The sequence below is a fragment of the Aotus nancymaae genome, unplaced genomic scaffold, assembly GCF_030222135.1.
Source record: "Aotus nancymaae isolate 86718 unplaced genomic scaffold, 86718_ANA_hifiasm-v0.15.2.pri h1tg000012l, whole genome shotgun sequence".
NCBI lineage: Eukaryota > Metazoa > Chordata > Mammalia > Primates > Aotidae > Aotus > Aotus nancymaae.
In genome coordinates, this window is record NW_026988423.1 from 50,657,688 (window position 1) to 50,680,333 (window position 22,646).

The 22,646-nt window shown below is 49.6% G+C and overlaps 1 protein-coding gene across 1 annotated transcript in view; it reads right to left on the bottom strand.

Annotated features, from left to right (window-relative positions):
• Positions 1-22,646, bottom strand: part of MUC3A (mucin 3A, cell surface associated) — a 33,792-nt gene that overhangs the window by 6,983 nt on the left and 4,163 nt on the right. Inside the window, 4 exon segments of the mRNA XM_064375299.1 lie at positions 36-12,249; positions 12,352-13,489; positions 14,006-17,142; positions 17,144-22,601. Of these exon segments, the coding sequence (XP_064231369.1) occupies positions 36-12,249; positions 12,352-13,489; positions 14,006-17,142; positions 17,144-22,601 (21,947 nt within the window).

Below are 22,646 nucleotides of genomic sequence, written 5' to 3' on the forward strand. Positions count from 1 at the left end.
GGGAGGAGGGAGAAGAGGGAGGCAGAAGGTCCAACCTGCAGTGGTGGTCAACCTCGACTGTGTGGTCATCTGGGAAGTGACGGGAGTTGTCCTGTGCGACGTAAGGGTGGTAGGAGTCTGGGTAGTGGCCACTGGTGTCTCTGAAGTCCTGGTGGTGTGTGGGGAGGAGTGTGTTGACTCGCTTGAAGTCCTCAGGACAGTCGGAAGGCTACTGCTTGGTTTCGTGGTGAGTGGGATGGTAGAGACTCCAGGAAGAGGTGGGGGGATCGTGGAGCTGGTGCTCAGCCAGGTCTCACTGGTCGGCATTTGAGTACTTGTGAAAACTGTGTTCGTGGGTACAGTCCCAGTGCCAGTGGAACTGGAAGCATTGGTTGTGATGCTGGGCAAACTTCCTGGAGTCACGGAAGACGTGTCCATATATGTAGGAAGGGCAGTTCGCAGACTGATGGAGCTGGGACTGGTGACCATTTCGGTGGTAAAGGGAAAGACGGTAAATGGGGTGGTGGTGGAAGTAGCTTGAGTGCTGGGATCCATTTCAACACACGGATCAGTGGGAGAGGCAGGGACTATTGTAATTGTTACAGTTTCTGGACAGGGTGTGGTGGAGGGAAGAGAAATAAAAGAAAAGGGGGTTATTTTGGTGAGAGTTGTGGTCAGAGAGGAGCTGGTTGGAGATGTGCTGGTAGTTGCAGAGGAAGAGAGAGTAGGAAAGGCTGTGATAGAAGAGGAACTCACATTTTCTGTGCTGAAAATGTGTGGTGAAGAAGGGGCAGAGTGAGTGGTAGTGGAGAACGCTGGAGTTATGCTGGCGGAAGACGGAGAAGAGGACATTATGGTCGTGGGTGTTGAGGACCAGATGATGGTACTAAAAGGAGTCAAGATTGCATTTGTAGATGTACTTCCCCTAGTGAAAGATTCCGTAGTAGACTCACTCGGAGACGTGAGTGAAGTTTGCACTGAGAGGGTTGCAGGAGTTGTTTTCAGGGTGGATGAATGTGTGCTAGTAACAGGCACCTCTGATGTTGACATGATCGTGCTCAAGGTTGTTGATGGAGTAACAGTCTCGAGAGTGGACATGGAGGAATCTGTGCTTCCAAACGTGAGAGTAGTATGTACAGAAGACGTTTGTGTCCCGGTGGCAGAGGTCAGTACAGGAGGGGTACGCGTTGGGGTTTCAGGTGTAACCAGAAAACTTGTACTAAGGAAACTGATCGGGGTGTTTTCAGTAATTCTGAGGGTGGTTCTCACAGTGGAAATGATGGGAGAGATTGTGCCCACAAGGGATGAGGTTTCTTTATTATGGATGGAGGGAGAAGACCAAATAATTTGTGTTGGGGATGGTGGGGTAGTGACATCAGTGGGTGTAGAGGGGAGCTGGGAGTACTGTGTAGTCAATGAAGTGCTGGTGTCCACAGATGATGGGGTGAAAGGTATTAGCCTTCTGATCAGGTAATCTGATCTCTGACTAGGTGCACTTACAGCTATGGAAGTCACCCCAGTCTCAAACGCAGTGGGAGATGAGGTGATGGCACTTCTGGATGTGCTGACTTTGGAGTGGAGAGTTGAAGAAGTGAAACGGAGAGTACTGTGTGAGTTGATCTCGATAGTAGCGGTTGAAGAAGTGAAGCTGGGTGTACTGTGTGAGGTGGTCTTGGTGGTTGTGGTTGAAGAGGTAAAGCTGGGAGTACTATGTGAGATGCTCTCATTGATGGTGGTTGAAGAACTGAAGCTGGCAGTACACTGTGAGCTGGTGTCGGGAGTGGTGGTTGAAGAAGTGAAGCTGGATGTACTGTGTAAGGTGGTCTTGGTTGTTGTGGTTGATAAGGTGAAGCAGGAAGTACTGTGTGAGGTAGTCTCTGTGGTTGTGGCTGAAGGGAAGCTGGGAGTACTGTGTGAGGTGGTCTTGGTGGTGGTGGTGGTGGTTGAAGAAGTGAAGTTGTGAATACTATGTGAGGTGGTCTTGGTTGTGACTGAAGAAGTGAAGCTGGGATTACTGTGTGAGGTGGTCTTGGTGGTGGTGGTTGAAGTGAAGCTGGCAGTATTGTGTGAGGTGGTCTCTGTGGTTGTGGTTGATGAAGAGAAGCTAGGAGTACTGTGTGAGGTGGTGTTGGTGGCGGTGATTGAAGTAGTGAACCTGGTAGTACTGTCTGAGGTGGTCTTGGTGGTGGTGGTGGTTGAAGAAGTGAAGTTGTGAATACTGTGTGAGGTGGTCTTGGTTGTGGCTGAAGAAGTGAAGCTGGGATTACTGTGTGAGGTGGTCTTGGTGGTGGTGGTTGAAGAAGTGAAGCTGGCAGTATTGTGTGAGGTGGTCTCTGTGTTTGTGGCTAAAGAAGAGAAGCTAGGAGTACTGTTTGAGCTGGTGTGGGGGGTGGTGATTGAAGAGGTGATGCCGGGAATACTGTGTGAGGTACTTTCGGGAGTGGTGGTTGAAGAAGTGAAGCTGGGTGTACTATGTGAGGTCGCCTTGGTAGTCGTGGTTGAAGAGATAAAGTTGGAAGTACTATGTGAGGTGGTTTCAGTGGTGTTGATTGAAGAGGTGAAGCTGGGAATATTCTCTGATGTGGTCTCGGTGGTGGTGGTGGAAGAAGTAAAACTGGGAGTACTGTGGGAGGTGGTCTCAGAGGTGCTGATTGAAAAGGTGAAGCTGGGAGTATTGTGTGAGGTAGTCTCACTGGTGGTGGTTGAACATGTGTAGCTGGGTGTACTGTGTGAGGTGGTCTTGGTGGTCACAGTTGAAGGCGTGAAGCTGGGAGTACTGTCTGAGGTGGTCTTCATGGTGGTAGTTGAGGAAGTGAAGCTGGAAGTACTGTGTAAGGTGGTCTTGATGATGGTGGTTAAAGAGGTGAAGCCGGGAGTACTCTTTGAGGTTGTGGTGGTGGTGGCTGAAGAAGTGAAGCTGAGAACACTATGCGAGGTGGTCTCATTGGGGATGGTTGAAGTAGTGAACCTGGGAGTACTGTCTGATGTGGTCTTGGTGCTAGTGTTTGAAGAAGTGAAGCTGTGAGTACTGTGGGAGGTGGTCTCGGTGGTTGTGGATGAAGAGGTTAAACTGGGAGTACTGTGTGAGGTGGTCTCTGTGGTTGTGGTTGATGAAGAGAAGCTGGGAGTACTGTGTGAGGTGGTGTTGGTGGCGGTGACTGAAGTAGTGAACCTGGGAGTACTGTCTGATGTGGTCTTGGTGCTAGTGGTTGAAGAAGTGAAGCTGTGAGTACTGTGGGAGGTGGTCTCGGTGGTTGTGGTTGAAGAGGTTAAGCTGGGAGTACTGTGTGAGATGGTCTCTGTGGTTGTGGGTGATGAAGAGAAGCTGTGAGTACTGTGTGGGGTGGTCTTGGTGGTGATTGCAGAAGTGAAGCTGGGAGTACTGTGTGAGGTGGTCTTGGTGGTGTCAGTTGAAGAAGTGAAGCTGGGACTACTATGTGAGGTGGTCTTAGTGGTGGCGATTGCAGAAGTGAAGCTGGGAGTACGGTGTGAGGTGGTCTTGGCAGTGGTGGTTGAAGAAGTGAAGCTCAGAGTACTGTGTGAGGTGGTCTCACTGGAGGTTATTGAAGGTGTGACACTGGGAGTATTCTGTGAGGTGGTCTCAGATGTGTTAGTTGAAAAAGTGAAGCTGGGTGTACTGTGTGAGGTGGTCTTGGTGGTTGTGGTTGAAGAGGTGAACTTGGGAGTACTATGTGAGGTGGTCTCAGTGGTGGTGGTTGAAGAAGTGAAGCTTGAAGTACTTTGTGTCCTGGTCTCTGCAATTGTGGTTAAAGAAGGAAAGCTGAGAGTACTGTGTGAGGTGGTCCTGGTGGTGCTGCTTGAGGAAGTGAAGCTTGGAGTACTGTCTGAGGTGGTCTTCATTGTGGTGCTTGAAGAAGTGAAGCTGGAAGTATTGTGTAAGGTGGTCTTCGTGCTGTTGGTTAAAGAGGTGAAGCTGGGAGTACTGTGTGAGGTGGTCTTGGTAGTGGCAATTGAAGAAGTGAAGCTGGGTGTACTATGTGAGGTGGCCTCATTGGTGGTGGTTGAAGAACTGAAGCTGGCAGTACTGTGTGAGGTGGTTTTGGAAGTGGTGGTTGAAGAAGTGAAGCTGGGTGTACTGTGTGAGGTGGTGTCGGTGGTTGTGGTTGAAGAGGTTAAGCTGGGAGTACTGTGTGAGGTGGTCTCTGTGTTTGTGGTTGATGAAGAGAAGCTGGGAGTACTGTGTGAGGTGGTATTGGTGGCGGTGACTGAAGTAGTGAACCTGGGAGTACTGTCTGATGTGGTCTTGGTGCTAGCGGTTGAAGAAGTGAAGCTGTGAGTACTGTGCAAGGTGGTCTTGGTAGTGATTGAAGAAGTGAAGCTGGGAGTACTGTGTGAGGTAGTCTTTATGGTAGTTGTTAAAGAAATGAAGCTTGGAGTACTGTCTGAGATGGTCTTGGTGGTGGTCGTGGTTGAAGAAAGAAAGCTGGGGGTACTGTGCAAGGTTTCCTTGGTAGTGGTGGTGGTTAAAGAGGTGAAGCTGGGAGTACTGTGTGAGGTAGTCTTGGTGGTGGCGGTTGAAGAAGTGAAGCTGGGAGTACTATGTGAGGTAGTCTTAGTGGCGGCAATTGAAGAAGTGAAGCTGGGAGTACTATGTGAGGTGGGCTTGGTGGTGGTAGTTAAAGAAGTGAAGCTGAGAGTACTGAGTGAGGAGTTCTTGGTCGTGGTGGTGGTGGTTGGAGAACTGAACCAAGGAGTAATGTGTGAGGTGTTGTTTGTAGTGGTGATTAATGAAGTGAAGCTGGGAGTACTGTGTGTCGTGGTCTCGGTGGTGGTGATTGAAGAAGTGAAGTTGGAAGTACTGTGTGTGCTGGTCTTTGTGGTGGTGGATGAAGAAGTGAAGTTGGGAGTACTGAGTGAGGTAGTTTTGGTGTTGGTTATAGAAGAGGTGAAGCTGGGAGTACTGTGTGATGTGATCTCAGCAGTGGTGGTTGAAGAAATAAAGCTGAGAATACTGTGTGGGGTGGTCTTGGTTGTGCTGGTTAAAGAAGTCAAACTGAGAATACTGTGTGAGGTAGTCTCAGTGGTGGCTATTGAAGGTGTGAAACTGGGAGTACTCTGTGAGGTGGTTTCAGTGGTCGTGGTTGAAAAAGTCAAGGGGGGTGTACCATGTGAGGTGGTCATGGTAGTTGTGATTAAAGAGGTGATGTTGGGAGTACTGTGTGAGGTGATCTCAGTGGTCGTTGAGGAAGTGAAGCTTGAAGTACTGTGTGAGGTGGTCTCTGTGGTTCTGGTTAAAGAAGGGAAGCTGGGTGTACTGTGTGAGGTGGTCTCAGTGGTGATTATTGAAGTGGTGACACTGGGAGTACTGTGTGAGGTAGTCTCAATAGTGGTGGTTGAAGAAGTGAAGCTAGGTGTACTGTATGAGGTTGTCTTGGTAGTTGTGGTTGAAGAGATGAAGCTGGGAATATGATGTGTGGTAGTTTCAGTGGTAATGATTGAAGAAGTGTATCTGGGAGTACTCTGTGATGTGTTATTGGTTGTGGTGATTGAAGAAGTAAACCTGGGAGTACTGTGGGAGGTGGTCTCAGTTGTGGTGATTGAAGAGGGGAAGTTAGGAGTACTATGTGAGATGGCCTCATTGGTGGTGAATGAAGAACTGAAGCTGGCAGTACTGTATGAGGTGGTTTTGGTAGTGGTGGTTGAAGAGGTTAAGCTGGATGTACTGTGTGAGGTGGTCTCTGTGGTTGTGGTTGATGAAGAGAAGCCAGGAGTACTGTGTGAGGTGGTATTGGTGGCGGTGATTGAAGTAGTGAACCTGGTAGTACTGTCTGAGGTGGCCTTGGTGGTGGTGGTGGTTGAAGAAGTGAAGTTGTGAATACTGTGTGACATGGTCTTGGTGGTGATTGAAGAAGTGAAGCTGGGAGTACTGTATGAGGTGGTGTTGGTGGTCGTGGTGTTTGAAGAAGTGAAACTGGGTGTACTGTGTGAGGTGGTCTTGGTTGTGGCAATTGAAGAAGTGAAATTGGGAGTTCTATGTGAGGTTGTGTTGGTGTTGGTGGTGGCTATAGAAGTGAAGCTTGGAGTACTGTCTGAGGTGGTCTGGGTGGTGGTGGTTGAAGAAGAAAAACTGGGAGTATTGTGTGAGGGAGTGTTGGTGATGATGATTGAAGAAGTGAAGCTGGAAGTAGTGTGTGATGTGGTCTCAGTGGTAGTGATTGAAGAAGTGAAATTGGAAGTATAGTTTGAGGTAGTCTTTGCAGTGGTGGATGAAGAAGTGAAGCTGGCAGTACTGTGTGAGGTAGTTTCAGTGTTGGTGATTAAAGAGGTGAAGCTGGAAGTACTGTGTGATGTGGTCTCAGTGATTTTGGTTGAAGAAGTAAAGCTGGGAGTACTGTGTAAAGTGGTCTCGGTGGTGGTAACTGAAGATGTGAAGCTGGGAGTACTCTGTGAGGTGGTCTTGGTAGTGGTGGTTGAAGAAGTGAAGCTGGGTATGCTGTGTGAGGTGGTCTTGGTGGCTGTGGTTGAAGAGGTGAAGCTTACAGTACTGTGTGAGGTGGTCTTGGTGGCTGTGGTTGAAGAGGTGAAGCTTACAGTACTGTGTGAGGTGGTCTCTGTGGTTGTGGTTGAAGAAGAGAAGCTGGGAGTATTGTGTGAGGTGGTGTTGTCGGTGACGATTGAAGAAGTGAAGCTAGGAGTACTGTTGGAGGTGGTCTCAGTGGTTGTCATTGAAGAAGTGAAACTGGGAGTACTGTGTAAAGGGGTTTTTGTGGTGGTAGAAGAAGAAGTGAAGCTGGGAGTACTGTGAGGTGTGATTTCAGTGGTGGTGATTGAAGAAGTAAAACTGGGAGTGCTGTGGGAAGTGGTCTCATTGGTGGTGATTGAAGAGGTGAAGCTGGGAGTATTGTGTGAGTTGGTTTTGGTGGTGCTGATTGAAGAAATGAAGCTGGGAGTATTGTGTGAGGTTGTGTTGTTGGTGGTGGTTGAAGAAGTAAAGCTGGGAGGACTGTGTGAGATGGTGTTGGTGGTGGTGATTGAAGAAATGTAGCTGGGATACGTGGGTGACGTAGTCTCAGTGGTGGCAATTGAAGAAGTGAAGTTCGAAGTACTGTGTGAGGTGGTCTTTGTGATGGTGGATGAAGAAGTCAAGCTGGGAGTTCTGTGTGAGGTGCCTTCGGTGGTGTGGATTGAAGAGGTGAAGCTGAGAGTGCTGTGTGAGATGGCTTTGGTGGTGGTGATTGAAGAGGTGAAGCTGGGAGTACTCTGTGATGTGGTCTCAGTGGTGGTGGTTGAAGAAGTAAAACTGGGAGTACTGTGGGAAATGGTCTCGGTGGGGGTGATTGAAGAGGTGAGGCTGGGAGTACCATGTGATGTGGTCTGAGTAGTGGTGGTTGAAGATGTGAAGCTGGGTGTACTGTATGAGGTGCTCTTGGTGGCGGTGGTTGAAGAAGTGAAGCTGGGAGTAATATGTGAGGTGATCTCCGTGGTGATGGTTGAGGAAGAGAAGTTGAAAGTACTGTATGAGGTGGTGTTGGTGATGATGATTGAAGAAATGAAGCTGGGAGTACTGTGGGAAGTGGTCTTGGTGGTGGTGATTGAAGAAGCAAAGCTAGGACGACTGTGTGAGGTGGTATTTGTGGTGGTGGATAAAGAAGTGATGCTGGGAGTAATGTTTGAGGTGGTTGTGGTGGTGGTGATTGAAGAAGTAAAGCTGGGAGTACTGTGTGATGTGGTCTTGGTGGTGGTGATTGAAGAAGTAAAGCTGGGAGTACTGTGTGATGTGGTCTTCGTGGAGGTTAGAGAAGAAAAGCTGGGAGTACTGTGTGGGGTGGTGGTGGTGATTGAAGAGGTGAAGCTGGGAGTATTGTGTGAGGTATTCTCAGTAGCAGTGGTTGAAGAAGTAAAACTGGGAGTACTGTGGGAAGTGGTCTCGGTGGGGGTGATTGAAGAGGTGAGGCTGGGAGTACTGTGTAATGTCGTCTGAGTAGTGGTGGTTGAAGATGTGAAGCTGGGTGTACTGTGTGAGGTCGTCTTGGTAGTCATGGTTGAAGAGATGAAGCTGGGAGTACTATGTGAGGTGGTTTCAGTGGTGGTGATTAAAGAGGTGAAGCTGGGAGTACTGTGTGATGTGTTCTCGGTGGTGGGGGATGAAGAAGTAAAGCTGGGAGTACTGTGTGAGGTGGATTTGGGGGTGGAGATTGAAGAGATGAAGCTTGGAGTACTGGGTGAGGTGGTCTTGGTAGTGGTGGTTGAAGAAGTGAAGCTGGGTGTACTGTGTGAAGTGGTCTTGGTTGTGGTTGAAGTTGTGAAGCTGAAAGTACTGAGTGAGGGGGTCTCAATGGTGGTGGTTGAAGAAGCGAAGCTGACCATACTCTGTGAGGTGGTCTCTGTGGTTGTGGTTGAAGAAGAGAAGCCAGGAGTACTGTCTGAGGTTGTGTTTGTGGTGGCAATTGAAGGAGTGAAGCTCGGAGTACTGTGGGAGGTGTTCTCGGTGGTGGTGATTGAAGAATTGAAACTGGGAGTACTGTGTGAGGTTGTCTTTGTGGTGGTATATGAAGAAGTGAAGGTGGGAGTACTGTGTGAGTTGGTTTCCGTGGTGGTGATTGAAGAGGTGTAGCTGGGAGTACTGTGTGATGTGGTCTCTGTAGTGGTGGTTGAAGAAGTAAAACTAGGATTACTGTAGGAGGTGGTCTCGGTGGTGGTGATTGAAGAGGTGAAGCTGGGAGTACTGTGTGAGGTAGTCTCAGTAGTGGTGATTGAAGAAGTGATGCTGGGTGTACTGTGTGAGGTGATATTGCTGGTGGTGGTTGAAGAAGAGAAGCTGGGAGTACTGTGTGAGGTGGTCTCCATGGTGCTGATTGAAGAAGTGAAGTTGGGAGCACTATGGGAGGTGGTGTCAGTGGTGGTGATTGAAGAAGCAAAGCTGGGAGTACTGTGTGAGGTGGTCTTGGCGGTAGTGGTAGAAGAAGTGAAGCTGGCAGTACTGTGTGAGGTGGTCTCTGTGTTTGTGGTTAAAGAAGAGAAGCTGGGAACACTTTGTGAGGTGGTGATGGTGGTGGTGATTGAAGAGATGACACTGGGAGTACTGTGTGAGGTACTCGCTGGAGTACTGGTTGAAGTGAAGCTGGTTGTATTGTGTGAGGTCATCTTGGTGGTCGCGGTTGAAGAGTTAAAGCTGGCAGTACTGTGTGAGCTGGTTTCAGTGGTGGTGATTGAAGAGGTGAAGCTGTGGGTACTCTGTGATGTGGTCTTGGTTATGGTGGTGAAAGAAGTAAAGCTGGGAGTACTGTGTGAGGTAGTGTTGGTGGTTGTGATTGAAGAGGTGAGGCTGGAAGTACTGTGTGAAGTAGTCTGGGTGCTGGTAGTTGAAGAGGCGAAGCTGGGAGTACTGTGTGAGGCAGTCTCGGTGATGGTGTTTGAAGATGTGAAGCTGGTAGTATTGTGTGAAGTGTTCTCTGTGGTTGTGAATGAAGAGAAGAAACTGGGAATACTGTGTGAGGTGATGTTGGTGGTGGTGATTGAAGAAGTGAAGCTAGGAGTACCGTGGGAGGTGGTCTTCGTGGTGGTGATTGAAGAAGCAAAGCTGGGCATACTGTGTGACATAGTCTTTGTGGTGATATATGAAGAAGTGAAGCCTGGAGTACGGTGTGAGGTAATTTCAGTGGTGGTGAATGAAGAGGTGAAGCTGGGAGTACTGTGTGATGTCTTGGTGGAGGTAGTAGAGTAAGTAAAACTGGGCGTACTGTGGGAGGTGGTCTTGGTGGTGGTGACTGAAAAGGTGAAGCTGGGAGTACTGTGTGAGGTGGTCTGGGTAGTGGTGGTTGAAGAAGTGAAACTAGGTGTACTGTGTGAAGTGATCTTGGTGGTGGAGGTAGAAGAAGTGAAGCTAGGAGTATTGTGTGAGGTGGTCTCAGTTGTGGTGGTTGAAGAAGCGAAGCTGGGAGTATTGTGTGAGGTAGTGTTGGTGGTGGTGGCTGAAGAGATGATGCTGGGAGTACTGTGTGATTTGGTCTTGGTGGCAGTGGCTGAAGAGGTGAAGCTGAGAATACTGTGTGAGGAAGTCTTTGTGGTAGTGGTTGGAAAAGTAAACCTGGGAGTACTGTATGAGGTCGTGTTGGTGGTTGTGATTGAAGAGGTGAGGCTGGGACTACTGTGTAAGGTAGTCTGGGTGCTGGTGTTTGAAGATGTGAAGCTGGCCGTGCTGTGTGAGGTGATCTCGGTGGTGCTGGTTGAAGAAGTGAAGCTGGGAGTGTTGTGTGAGGTGCTGTTGGTGGTGGTGGTTGAAGAGGTGATCCTGGGAGTACTGTGTGATGTGGTCCTGGTGGCGGTGGTTGAAGAAGTAAAGCTGAGAGTACTGAGTGAGGAAGTCTTTATGGTAATGATTGAAGAAGAGAAGCTGGGAGTACTGTGTGAGGTGGTCTCCATGGTAGTGATTGAAGAAGTAAAGTTGGGAGAACTGTGTGAGGTGGTCTCGGTGGTGGTGATTGAAAAAGCAAAGCTGGGAGTACTGTGTGAGGTGCTCCTGGTGGTGGTGGCTGAAGAAATGAAGCTGGGAGTACTGTGTAAGGTGATCTCAGGGTTGGTGACTGAAGAGATGAAGCTGGGAGTACTGTGTGAGGTGGTCTTGGTGGTGGTGGTTGAAGAAAAGACTCTGGGAGTAGTGTGTGAGATAGTCTCGGTGTGGGTGATTGAAGAGGTGAAGCTGGGAGTACCGTGTGAGGTAGTCTTGGTGCTGGTGATTGAACAGGTGAAGCTGGGAGTACTGTGTGAGGTGGTCTCAGTGCCAGTGATTGAAGAAGTGACGCTGGGAGTACTCTGTGAGATGATCTCAGTGCTGGCGATTGAAGACGTGAAACTGGGAGTACTGTGTGAGGTGGTCTCGGTGCTGGTGATTGAAGAGGTGAAGCTGAGAGTAGTGTGTGAGGTGGTCTCAGTGCAGGTGATTGAAGAGGTGAAGCTGGGAGTACCGTGTGAAGTGGTTTCGGTGCTGGTGATTGAAGAGGTGAAGCTGGGAGGACTGGGTGAGGTGATCTTGATGCTGGTGATTGAAGTAGTGAATCTGGGAGTACTGTATGAGGTGGTGTTTGTGGTGGTGTTTAAAGAAGTGAAGTTGGGAGTACTGTGTGAGATGGCCTCGTTACTGGTGATTGAAGAGGTGAATCTGGGAGTACTGTGTGAGGTGGCCTCAGTGGTGGTGGTTACCAAGTTTGTGGTAGGAGTCTTGGCTGTTTCTGTGGTTCTGAGAGAGGAAGACGTGGGTGGGAGAGTAGTGGTGGTAGACAACATACCTGTTATTCCTGTGGAAAACCTGATTTTGGTCGTGGAGTCTCGGACAGAGCTAGTGGGAGAAGTAGGGTGGGTGGTCTCAGATATAGAGGTAGACCTGGTGGTGGTAGTCGGGAGTGTGGTCACTAAGGCAGATGGAGGGGTAGTGTTGGTGGTATGACCGGTGATCACTTCTGTGCTCGGGACAGGTGTGGAAGATGAAATGCTACTGGTGAGTGATGACAATGTATTAGTGGCTATAGGCCAGGAGCCAGTAGTTGTCATAGAAGTGACTTTGTTTGTGGGAGTGACATCAGAAGTGATGGAGGTAGTGAAAGTCATTGCTGTCGTGAGAGATTCTGTAGAAATGTCAGGGGTAGGAGTCAGTGTCATGGTCTCAATGGAGGTGGCTGTAGGGCTGGTGAAAGTGGTCTGGACTGTGCCTGTAGCTGCTAGAGTGGACGAAGGTGGTTCCATCCTTGTGGATGTTGTGAATCGGGTGGTGGTAGTGGGTGATGGGGTGGATTCAGCGTCTGTGTGGATTGTACTGGTGATGGCTGGAGGTGAGGAGATATTCTCTGTGTGAGTGGTCCCGGCACTGCTGGCAGTCATGGAAGCGGAAAATGAATGTGTCTCTGGAAAGCTCGTCAGAAGGGAGCTTGTTGGGGTGCTGTGTGTACTTTCAACAGTTGGTCTCCCACTGGGAGTGGTGGCAGAGGTCGCGCTGACAAGGGATGAGGTTTCTGTATTGTGGATGCTGGGGGAAGATGGGATGACTCTTGTGGACATTGCTGAGGTACTGGACACAGCAAATGTTGAAGGGAGGTCTGTTGTTGTGGTCAAGGATTCAGTAGAGCCCACAGAAGGCTTAGTGATGGTCGTTGGTGTTGCTATAGGGATGTCTGTAGTCAGGGAAGATGGGGTCATGGTTATGGAAGTCAGCATGATACCTGCGGTAAAAGGAGCTGAGGAGATGGCAGTTGTAGATGTGCTGATGGGGAAGTAGATGTTTGAAGAAGTGAAGCTGGGAGTACTGTGTGAGGTGGTGTTGGTGGTGGCGGTTAAAGAAGTGAAACTGAGAGTGCTGGGTGAGGTTGTCTCAGTGCTGGTGATTGAAGAGGTGAATCTGGGAGTACTGTGTGAGGTGGCCTCAGTGGTGGTGTTTACCAAGTTTGTGGTAGGAGTCTTGGCTGTTTCTGTGGTTCTGAGAGAGGAAGACGTGGGTGCGAGAGTAGTGGTGGTAGACAACATACCTGTTATTCCTGTGGAATAGCTGATTTTGGTCGTGGAGTCTCGGACAGTGCTAGTGGGAGACGTAGGGTGGGTGGTCTCAGATATAGAGGTAGACCTGGTGATGGTGGTCGGGAGTGTGGTCACCAAGGCAGATGGAGGTGTGGTGTTGGTGGTATGACTGGTGATCACTTCTGTGCTCGGGACAGGTGTGGAAGATGAAATGCTACTGGTAAGTGATGACAATGTATTGGTGGCTATAGGCCAGTAGCCAGCAGTTGTCATAGAAGTGGCTTTATTTGTGAGAGTGACTTCAGAAGTGATGGAGGTAGTAAAAGTCATTGCTGTCGTGAGAGATTCTGTAGAAATGTCAGGGGTAGGAGTCAGTGTCATGGTCTCAATGGAGGTGGCTGTAGGGCTGGTGATAGTGGTCTGGACTGTGCCTGTAGCTGCTAGAGTAGACGAAGGTGGTTCCATCCTTGTGGATGTTGTGAATGGGGTGGTGGTAGTGGGTGATGGGGTGGATTCAGCGTCTGTGTGGATTGTACTGGTGATGGCTGGAGGTGAGGAGATATTCTCTGTGTGAGTGGTCCCGGCACTGCTGGCAGTCATGGAAGCGGAAAATGAATGTGTCTCTGGAAAGCTCGTCAGAAGGGAGCTTGTTGGGGTGCTGTGTGTACTTTCAACAGTTGGTCTCCCACTGGGAGTGGTGGCAGAGGTCGCGCTGACAAGGGATGAGGTTTCTGTATTGCGGATGCTGGGGGAAGATGGGATGACACTTGTGGACATTGCTGAGGTACTGGACACAGCAAATGTTGAGGGTAGGTCTGTTGTTGTGGTCAAGGATTCAGTAGAGCCCACAGAAGGCTTGGTGATGGTCGTTGGTGTTGCTATAGGGATGTCTGTAGTCAGGGAAGATGGGGTCATGGTTATGGAAGTCAGCATGATACCTGAGGTAAAAGGAGCTGAGGAGATGGCAGTTGTAGATGTGCTGATGGGGGAGTAGATGTTTGAAGAAGTGAAGCTGGGAGTACTGTGTGAGGTGGTGTTGGTGGTGGCGGTTAAAGAAGTGAAACTGGGAGTGCTGGGTGAGGTTGTCTCGGTACTGATGATTGTAGAGGTGAAGCTGGGAGTACTGTGTGAGGTGGTCTTGGTGCTGGTGACTGAAGAGGTGAAGCTGGGAGTACTGTGTGAGGTGGTCTCAGTGCCAGTGATTGAAGAAGTGACCCTGGGAGTACTGTGTGAGGTGATCTCAGTGCTGGTGATTGAAGAGCTGAACCTGGGAGTATTGTGTGAGGTGGTCTCGGTGCTGATGATTGAAGAGGTTACGCTGAGAGTAGTGTGTGAGGTGGTCTCAGTGTGGGTGATTGAAGAGGTGAAGCTGGGAGTACCGTGTGAGGTAGTTTCGGTGCTGGTGATTGAAGAGGTGAAGCTGGGAGTACTGTATGAGGTGGTGTTGGTGGTGGTGTTTAAAGAAGTAATGTTGGGAGTACTGTGTGAGATGGCCTCATTACTGGTGATTGAAGAGGTGAATCTGGGAGTACTGTGTGAGGTGGCCTCAGTGGTGGTGGTTACCAAGTTTGTGGTAGGAGTCTTGGCTGTTTCTGTGGTTCTGAGAGAGGAAGACGTGGGTGCGAGAGTAGTGGTGGTAGACAACATACCTGTTATTCCTGTGGAATAGCTGATTTTGGTCGTGGAGTCTCGGACAGTGCTAGTGGGAGACGTAGGGTGGGTGGTCTCAGATATAGAGGTAGACCTGGTGATGGTGGTCGGGAGTGTGGTCACCAAGGCAGATGGAGGGGTGGTGTTGGTGGTATGACTGATGATCACTTCTGTGCTCGGGACAGGTGTGGAAGATGAAATGCTACTGGTAAGTGATGACAATGTATTAGTGGCTATAGGCCAGGAGCCAGCAGTTGTCATAGAAGTGACTTTATTTGTGGGATTGACTTCAGAAGTGATGGAGGTAGTAAAAGTCATTGCTGTCATGAGAGATTCTGTAGAAATGTCAGGGGTAGGAGTCAGTGTCATGGTCTCAATGGAGGTGGCTGTAGGGCTGGTGATAGTGGTCTGGACTGTGCCTGTAGCTGCTAGAGTGGACGAAGGTGGTTCCATCCTTGTGGATGTTGTGAATCGGGTGGTGGTAGTGGGTGATGGGGTGGATTCAACGTCTGTGTGGATTGTACTGGTGATGGCTGGAGGTGAGGAGATATTCTCTGTGTGAGTGGTCCCGGCACTGCTGGCAGTCATGGAAGCGGAAAATGAATGTGTCTCTGGAAAGCTCGTCAGAAGGGAGCTTGTTGGGGTGCTGTGTGTACTTTCAACAGTTGGTCTCCCACTGGGAGTGGTGGCAGAGGTCGCGCTGACAAGGGATGAGGTTTCTGTATTGCGGATGCTGGGGGAAGATGGGATGACACTTGTGGACATTGCTGAGGTACTGGACACAGCAAATGTTGAGGGTAGGTCTGTTGTTGTGGTCAAGGATTCAGTAGAGCCCACAGAAGGCTTGGTGATGGTCGTTGGTGTTGCTATAGGGATGTCTGTAGTCAGGGAAGATGGGGTCATGATTATGGAAGTCAGCATGATACCTGCGGTAAAAGGAGCTGAGGAGATGGAAGTTGTGGATGTGCTGATGGGGGAGTAGATGTTTGAAGAAGTGAAGCTGGGAGTACTGTGTGAGGGAGTGTTGGTGATGGTGATTGAAGAAGTGAAGCTGGGAGTAGTGTGTGATGTGGTCTCAGTGGTAGTGATTGAAGAAGTGAAATTGGAAGTATGATTTGAAGTAGTCTTTGCAGTGGTGGATGAAGAAGTAAAGCTGGCAGTACTGTGTGAGGTAGTTTCGGTGTTGGTGATTAAAGAGGTGAAGCTGGAAGTACTGTGTGATGTGGTCTCGGTGGTGGTGGTTGAAGAAGTAAAGCTGGGAGTACTGTGTAAGGTGGTCTCGGTGGTGGTAACTGAAGATGTGAAGCTGGGAGTACTCTGTGAGGTGGTGTTGGTAGTGGTGGTTGAAGAAGTGAAGCTGGGTATACTGTGTGAGGTGGTCTCTGTGGTTGTGATTGAAGAAGAGAAGCTGGGAGTATTGTGTGGGGTGGTGTTGTCAGTGACGATTGAAGAAGGGAAGCTAGAAGTACTGTTGGAGGTGGTCTCAGTGGTTATCATTGAAGAAGTGAAACTGGGAGTACTGTGTAAAGTGATCTTTGTGGTGGTAGAAGAAGAAGTTAATCTGGGAGTACTGTGAGGTGCGATTTCAGTGGTGGTGATTGAAGAAGTAAAACTGGGAGTGCTGTGGGAAGTGGTCTCATTGGTGGTGATTGAAGAGATGAAGCTGGGAGTATTGTGTGAGTTGGTTTTGGTGTTGCTGGTTGAAGAAATGAAGCTGGAAGTACTGTGTGAGGTGGTGTTGTTGGTGGTGGTTGAAGAAGTAAAGCTGGGAGGACTGTGTGAGATGGTTTTGGTGGTGGTCATTGAAGAAATGAAGGTGGGATAACTGGGTGATGTAGTCTCGGTGGTGGCGATTGAAGAAGTGAAGTTCGAAGTACTGTGTGAGGTGGTCTTTGTGATGGTGGATGAAGAAGTCAAGCTGGGAGTTCTGTGTGAGGTGCCTTCGGTGGTGTTGATTGAAGAGGTGAAGCTGAGAGTGCTGTGTGAGATGGCTTTGGTGGTGGTGATTGAAGAGGTGAAGCTGGGAGTACTCTGTGATGTGGTCTCAGTGGTGGTGGTTGAAGAAGTAAAACTGGGAGTACTGTGGGAAGTGGTCTCGGTGGAGGTGATTGAAGAGGAGAGGCTGGGAGTACTGTGTAATGTCGTCTGAGTAGTGGTGGTTGAAGATGTGAAGCTGGGTGTACTGTGTGAGGTCGTCTTGGTAGTCATGGTTGAAGAGATGAAGCTGGGAGTACTATGTGAGGTGGTTTCAGTGGTGGTGATTAAAGAGGTGAAGCTGGGAGTACTGTGTGATGTGTTCTCGGTGGTGGGGGATGAAGAAGTAAAGCTGGGAGTACTGTGTGAGGTGGATTTGGGAGTGGAGATTGAAGAGATGAAGCTTGGAGTACTGGGTGAGGTGGTCTCGGTAGTGGTGGTTGAAGAAGTGAAGCTGGGTGTACTGTGTGAAGTGGTCTTGGTTGTGGTTGAAGTTGTGAAGCTGAAAGTACTGAGTGAGGGGGTCTCAATGGTGGTGGTTGAAGAAGCGAAGCTGACCATACTCTGTGAGGTGGTCTCTGTGGTTGTGGTTGAAGAAGAGAAGCCAGGAGTACTGTCTGAGGTTGTGTTTGTGGTGGCAATTGAAGGAGTGAAGCTCGGAGTACTGTGGGAGGTGTTCTCGGTGGTGGTGATTGAAGAATTGAAACTGGGAGTACTGTGTGAGGTTGTCTTTGTGGTGGTATATGAAGAAGTGAAGGTGGGAGTACTGTGTGAGTTGGTTTCCGTGGTGGTGATTGAAGAGATGTAGCTGGGAGTACTGTGTGATGTGGTCTCTGTAGTGGTGGTTGAAGAAGTAAAACTAGGATTACTGTAGGAGGTGGTCTCGGTGGTGGTGATTGAAGAGGTGAAGCTGGGAGTACTGTGTGAGGTAGTCTCAGTAGTGGTGATTGAAGAAGTGATGCTGGGTGTACTGTGAGGTGATATTGCTGGTGGTGGTTGAAGAAGAGAAGCTGGGAGTACTGTGTGAGGTGGTCTCCATGGTGCTGATTGAAGAAGTGAAGTTGGGAGCACTATGGGAGGTGGTGTCAGTGGTGGTGATTGAAGAAGCAAAGCTGGGAGTACTGTGTGAGGTGGTCTTGGCGGTAGTGGTAGAAGAAGTGAAGCTGGCAGTACTGTGTGAGGTGGTCTCTGTGTTTGTGGTTAAAGAAGAGAAGCTGGGAACACTTTGTGAGGTGGTGATGGTGGTGGTGATTGAAGAGATGACACTGGGAGTACTGTGTGGCGTACTCTCGGGAGTAGTGGTTGAAGAAGTGAAGCTGGTTATACTGTGTGAGGTCGTCTTGGTAGTCGTGGTTGAAGAGTTGAAGCTGGGAGTACCATGTGAGCTGGTTTCAGTGGTGGTGATTGAAGAGGTGAAGCTGTGGGTACTCTGTGATGTGGTCTCGGTTATGGTGGTGAAAGAAGTAAAGCTGGGAGTACTGTGTGAGGTCGTGTTGGTGGTTGTGATTGAAGAGGTAAGGCTGGAAGTACTGTGTGAAGTAGTCTGGGTGCTGGTGGCTGAAGAGGTGAAGCTGGGAGTACTGTGTGAGGTGGTCTCGGTGGTGGTGTTTGAAGATGTGAAGCTGGCAGTATTGTGTGAAGTGGTCTCTGTGGTTGTGATTAAAGAGGAGAAATTGGGAATACTGTGTGAGGTGATGTTGGTGGTCATGATTGAAGAAGTGAAGCTAGGAGTACTGTGGGAGGTGGTCTCCGTGGTGGTGATTGAAGAAGCAAAGCTGGGTGTACAATGTGAGGTAGCCTTTGTGGTGATATATGAAGAATTGAAACCTGGAATATGTTGTGAGGTGATTTCAGTGGTGGGAGTACTGTGTGATGTCTTGGTGGAGGTAATAGAATAAGTAAAACTGGGCGTACTGTAGGAGGTGGTCTCGGTGGTGGTCATTGAAAAGGTGAAGCTGGGAGTACTGTGTGAGGTGGTCTGGGTAGTCGTGGTTGAAGAAGTCAAGCTGGGTGTACTGTGTGAGGTGAGCTTGGTGGTGGAGGTGGTTGAGAAAGAGAATCTGGGAGTACTGTGTGAGGTCTCCGTGGTGGTGATTGAAGAAGTAAAGTTGGGAGCACTGTGGGAGGTGGTCTTGGTTGTGGTGATTGAAGAAGTGAAGCTGGGAGTATTGTGTGAGGTGGTGCTGGTGTTGGTGGTTGAAGAGGTGATGCTGGGAGTACTGTGTGATGTGGTCTTGGTGGCAGTGGTTGAAGAAGTCAAGCTGAGAGTACTGTGTGAGGAAGTCTTTGTGGTGGTGGTTGAAGAAGTAAACCTGGGAGTACTGTGTGAGGTCATGTTGTTGGTTGTGATTGAAGAGGTGAGGCTGGGAGTACTGTGTGAGGTAGTCTGGGTACTGGCGGTTGAAGAGGTGAACCTGGGAGTACTGTGTGAGGTGGTCTCGGTGGTGGTGGTTATCAAGGTTGTGATGGGAACTGTGGCTTTATATGTGGAAGTGATTGAAGAGGTGATGGCGGGAGTAGAACTCACAGCTGTTGTGAGAGATTTTGTAGAAATATCAGGGGTAGAAGTCTGTATTGTGGTCTCAGGGAATGCGGCTGTAGGGCTGATGTAGGTGTTGGGGACTGTGCCTATAGTTGCTACAGTGGATGAAGGTGTCTCCAGTGTTGTGGATGTTGTGAATGAGTTGGTGGTAGTGGGTGATGAGGTGAATTTAGCTGTTGTGCGGAGTGTACTAATGATGGATGGAAGTGAGGAGATACTCTCTGTGTGAGTGGTCCCGGCACTGCTGGCTGACATGGAAGAGGAAAATGAATATGTCCCTGGAAAGCTCGTCAGAAGGGAACCTGTCGGGGTGCTGTGTGTACTTTCAACAGTTGGTATACAACTGGGAGTGGGGGCAGAGGTCATGCGGACAAGGGATGAGGTTTCTGTATTGTGGATGCTGGGGGAAGATGGGATGACACTTGTGGGCATTGCTGAGGTACTGAACACAGTAAATGTTGAGGGGAGGACTGTTGTTGTGGTCAAGGATTCAGTAGAGCACACAGAAGGCTTGGTGATAGTTGTTGGTGTTGATATAGGGATGTCTGTAGTCAGAGAAGATGGGGTCATGGTTGTGGAAGTCAGCGTGAAACCTGAGGTAAAAGGAGCTGAGGAGATGGTAGTTGTGGATGTGCTGATGGGGGAGTAGATGTTTGAAGAAGTGAAGCCGGGAGTACTGGGTGAGGTGGTGTTGGTGGTGTTGGTGGTTAAAGAAGTGAAGCTGGGAGTACTGTGTGAGGTGGTCTTCATGGTGGTGGTGTAAGAAATGAACCTGGGAGTACTGTGTGAGATGGTCTCCGTGCTGGTGATTGAAGAGGTGAAGCTGGGAGTACTGTGTGAGGTGGTCTCAGGGTTGATGACTGAGGACGTGAAGCTAGGAGTACTGTGTGAGGTGGTCTTGGTCCTGATGATTGAAGAGGTGAATGTGGGAGTACTGTGTGAGGTGGCCTCAGTGGTGGTGGTTGCCAAGTTTGTGGTAGGACTCGTGGCTGTTTCTGTGGTTTGGAGAGAGGAAGACGTGAGTGGGAGAGTAGTGGTGGTGGGCAATATACCAGTTATTCCTGTGGAATAGCTGATTTCGGTCACGGAGTCTGGGACAGTGCTAGTGGGAGAAGTAGGGTGGGTGATCTCAGATATAGAGGTAGATCTGGTGATGGTAGTGGGGAGTGTGGTCACCAAGGCAGATAGAGGGGTGGTGTTGGTGGTATGACTGGTGATCACTTCTGTGCTCGGGACAGGTGTGGAAGATGAAATGCTACTGGTGAGTGATGACAACGTATTAGTGGCTATAGGCTGGGAGCCAGTAGTTGTCATAGAAGTGACTTTATTTGTGGGAGTGACTTCAGAAGTGACGGAGGTAGTAAAAGTCATTGCCGTCATGAGAGATTCTGTGGAAATTTCAGTGGTAGGAGTCAGTGTCATGGTCTCAATGGAGGTGGCTGTAGGGCTGGCGAAAGTGGTCAGGACTGTGCCTGTAGCTGCTAGAGTGGACGAAGGTGGTTCCATCCTTGTGGATGTTGTGAATGGGGTGGTGGTAGTGGGTGATGGGGTGGATTCAGCGTCTGTGTGGATTGTACTGGTGATGGCTGGAGATGAGGAGATATTCTCTGTGTGAGTGGTCCCGGCACTGCTGGCAGTCATGGAAGCGGAAAATGAATGTGTCTCTGGAAAGCTCGTCAGAAGGGAGCTTGTCGGAGTGCTGTGTGTACTTTCAACAGTTGGTGTCCCACTGGGAGTGGTGGCAGAAGTCATGCGGACAAGGGATGAGGATTCTGTATTGTGGATGCTGGGAGAGGATGGGATGACACTTGTGGACATTGCTGAGGTACTGGACACAGCAAATGTTGAGGGGAGGTCTGTTGTTGTGGTCAAGGATTCAGTAGAGCCCACAGAAGGTTTGGTGATGGTCGTTGGTGTTGCTATAGGGATGTCTGTAGTCAGGGAAGATGGGGTCATGGTTGTGGAAGTCAGCATGATACCTGAGGTAAAAGGAGCTGAGGAGATGGCAGTTGTGGATGTGCTGATGGGGGAGTAGATATTTGAAGAAGTGAAGCTGGGAGTACTGTGTGAGATGGTCTTGATACTGGTGATTGAAGAGGTGAAATTGGGAGTACTAGGTGAGGTGGTCTCAGTACTGGTGATTGAGGAGGTGGAGATGGGAGTACTGTGTGAGGTGGTCTTGGTGCTGGTGATTGAAGAGGTGAAGCTGGGCGTGCTGTGTGAGGTGGTCTTGGTGCTGGTGATTGAAGAGGTGAAGCTGGGAGTACAGTGTGAGGTGGTCTTGGTGGTGGTGGTGGAAGAAATGAACCTGGAAGTACTGTGTGAGATGGCCTCAGTGCTGGTGATTGAAGAGGTGAACCTGAGACTACTGTGCAAGATGGTCTCAGTGCTGGTGATTGGAGGCATGAAGCTGGGATTACTGTCTGAGGTCCTCTCAGTGCTGGTGATTGGAGGAATGAAGCTGGGATTACTGTGTGAGGTCCTCTTGGTGCTGGTGATTGACGAGGTGAAGCTGAGAGTACTGTGTGACGTGGTCTCAGTGCTGGTGATTAGAGGCGTGAAGCTGGGAGTACTGTGTGAGGTGGTCTCACTGGTGAAGATTGAAGAGATGAAGCTGGGAATAGTGTGTGAGGTTGTCTCGGTGGTGGAGATTGAAGAGGTGAAGCTGGGAATACTTTGTGATGTGGTCTCAGTTGTGGGGATTGAAGAGGTGAAGATGGGAGAACTGTGTGGGGTGCTCTCGGTTGTTTGGATTGAAGAGGTGAAGCTGGGAGTAGTGTTTGAGGTGATCTCGGAGGTGGGGATTGAAGAGGTGAGGCTGGGAGTACTACGTGAGGTGGTCTCGGTGGTAGGGATGGAAGAGGTGAAGCTGGGAGTTCTGTGTGAGGTGGTCACAGTGGTGTGGATTGAAGAGGCAAAGCTTGGAGTACTGTGTGATGTGGTCTCAGTAGTGAAGATTGAAGAGGTGAAGTGGGGAATACTGTGTGAGGTTGTCTCGGTGGTAGGAATTGAAGAGGTGAAAGTGGGAGTACTGTGTGAGGTGGTCTTGGTGGCAGCTATTGATGGGGTGAAGCTGGAAGTAGTGTGTAAAGTGGTCTCCGTGGTGAAGATTCTAGATGTGAAGCTGGGAGTACTCAGTAAGGTGGTCGCGGTCGTAGGGATTGAAGAGGTGAAGTTGTGAGTAATATTTGAGGTTGTCTCTGTGGTGAAGATTGAAGAGGTGAAGCTGGGAGTACTGTGTGAGGTGGTCTCAGTGGTGGCTATTGAAGAGGTAGAGTTGGGAGGACTGTGTGAGGCGGTCACAGTGGTTAATATTGAAGAGGTGAAGCTGGGGGTACTGTGTGAGGTGTTCTCTGTGGTGGGGATTGAAGAGGTAAAGCTGAGAGTACTGTCTGAGGTGGTCTTAGTGGTGGGGATTGAAGAAGTGAAGTTGGGAGTACTGTTTGAGGTGGTCTCAGTGGTGAAGATTGAATAGGTGACGCTAGGAGTACTGTGTGAGGTGGTCTTGGTGCTGGTGATAGAAGAAGTGAAGCTGGGAGTACTATGTGAGGTGGTCTCGGTGCTAGTCATTGAAGAAGTGAAGCTGGGAGTACTGTGTGAGGTAGTCTCAGTGCTGCTGACTGAAGAGGTGAAAGCGGGAGTACTGTGTGAGGTGGTCTCTGTGGTGAAGATTGAAGAGATGAAGCTGGGAGTACTGTGTGAGGTGGTCTCAGTGCTGGTGATTGAAGAGGTGAAATTCGGCGTACTGGGTGAGGTGGTCTCGGTGGTGGGAATTGAAGAGGTGACGCTGGGAGTACTGTGTAAGGTGGTCTCGGTGCTGGTGATTGAAGAAGTGAAGCTGGGAGTACTGTGTGAGGTGGTCTCGGTGCTGGTGATTGAAGAGGTTAAATCGGGAGTACTGTGTGAGGTGGTCGTGGTGCTGGTGATTGAAGAGGTGAAATCGGGAGTACTGTGTGAGGTGGTCTTGGTGCTGGTGATTGAAGAGGTGAAGCTGAGAGTACTGTGTGAGATCGTCTGGGTGCTGGTGATTGAAGAG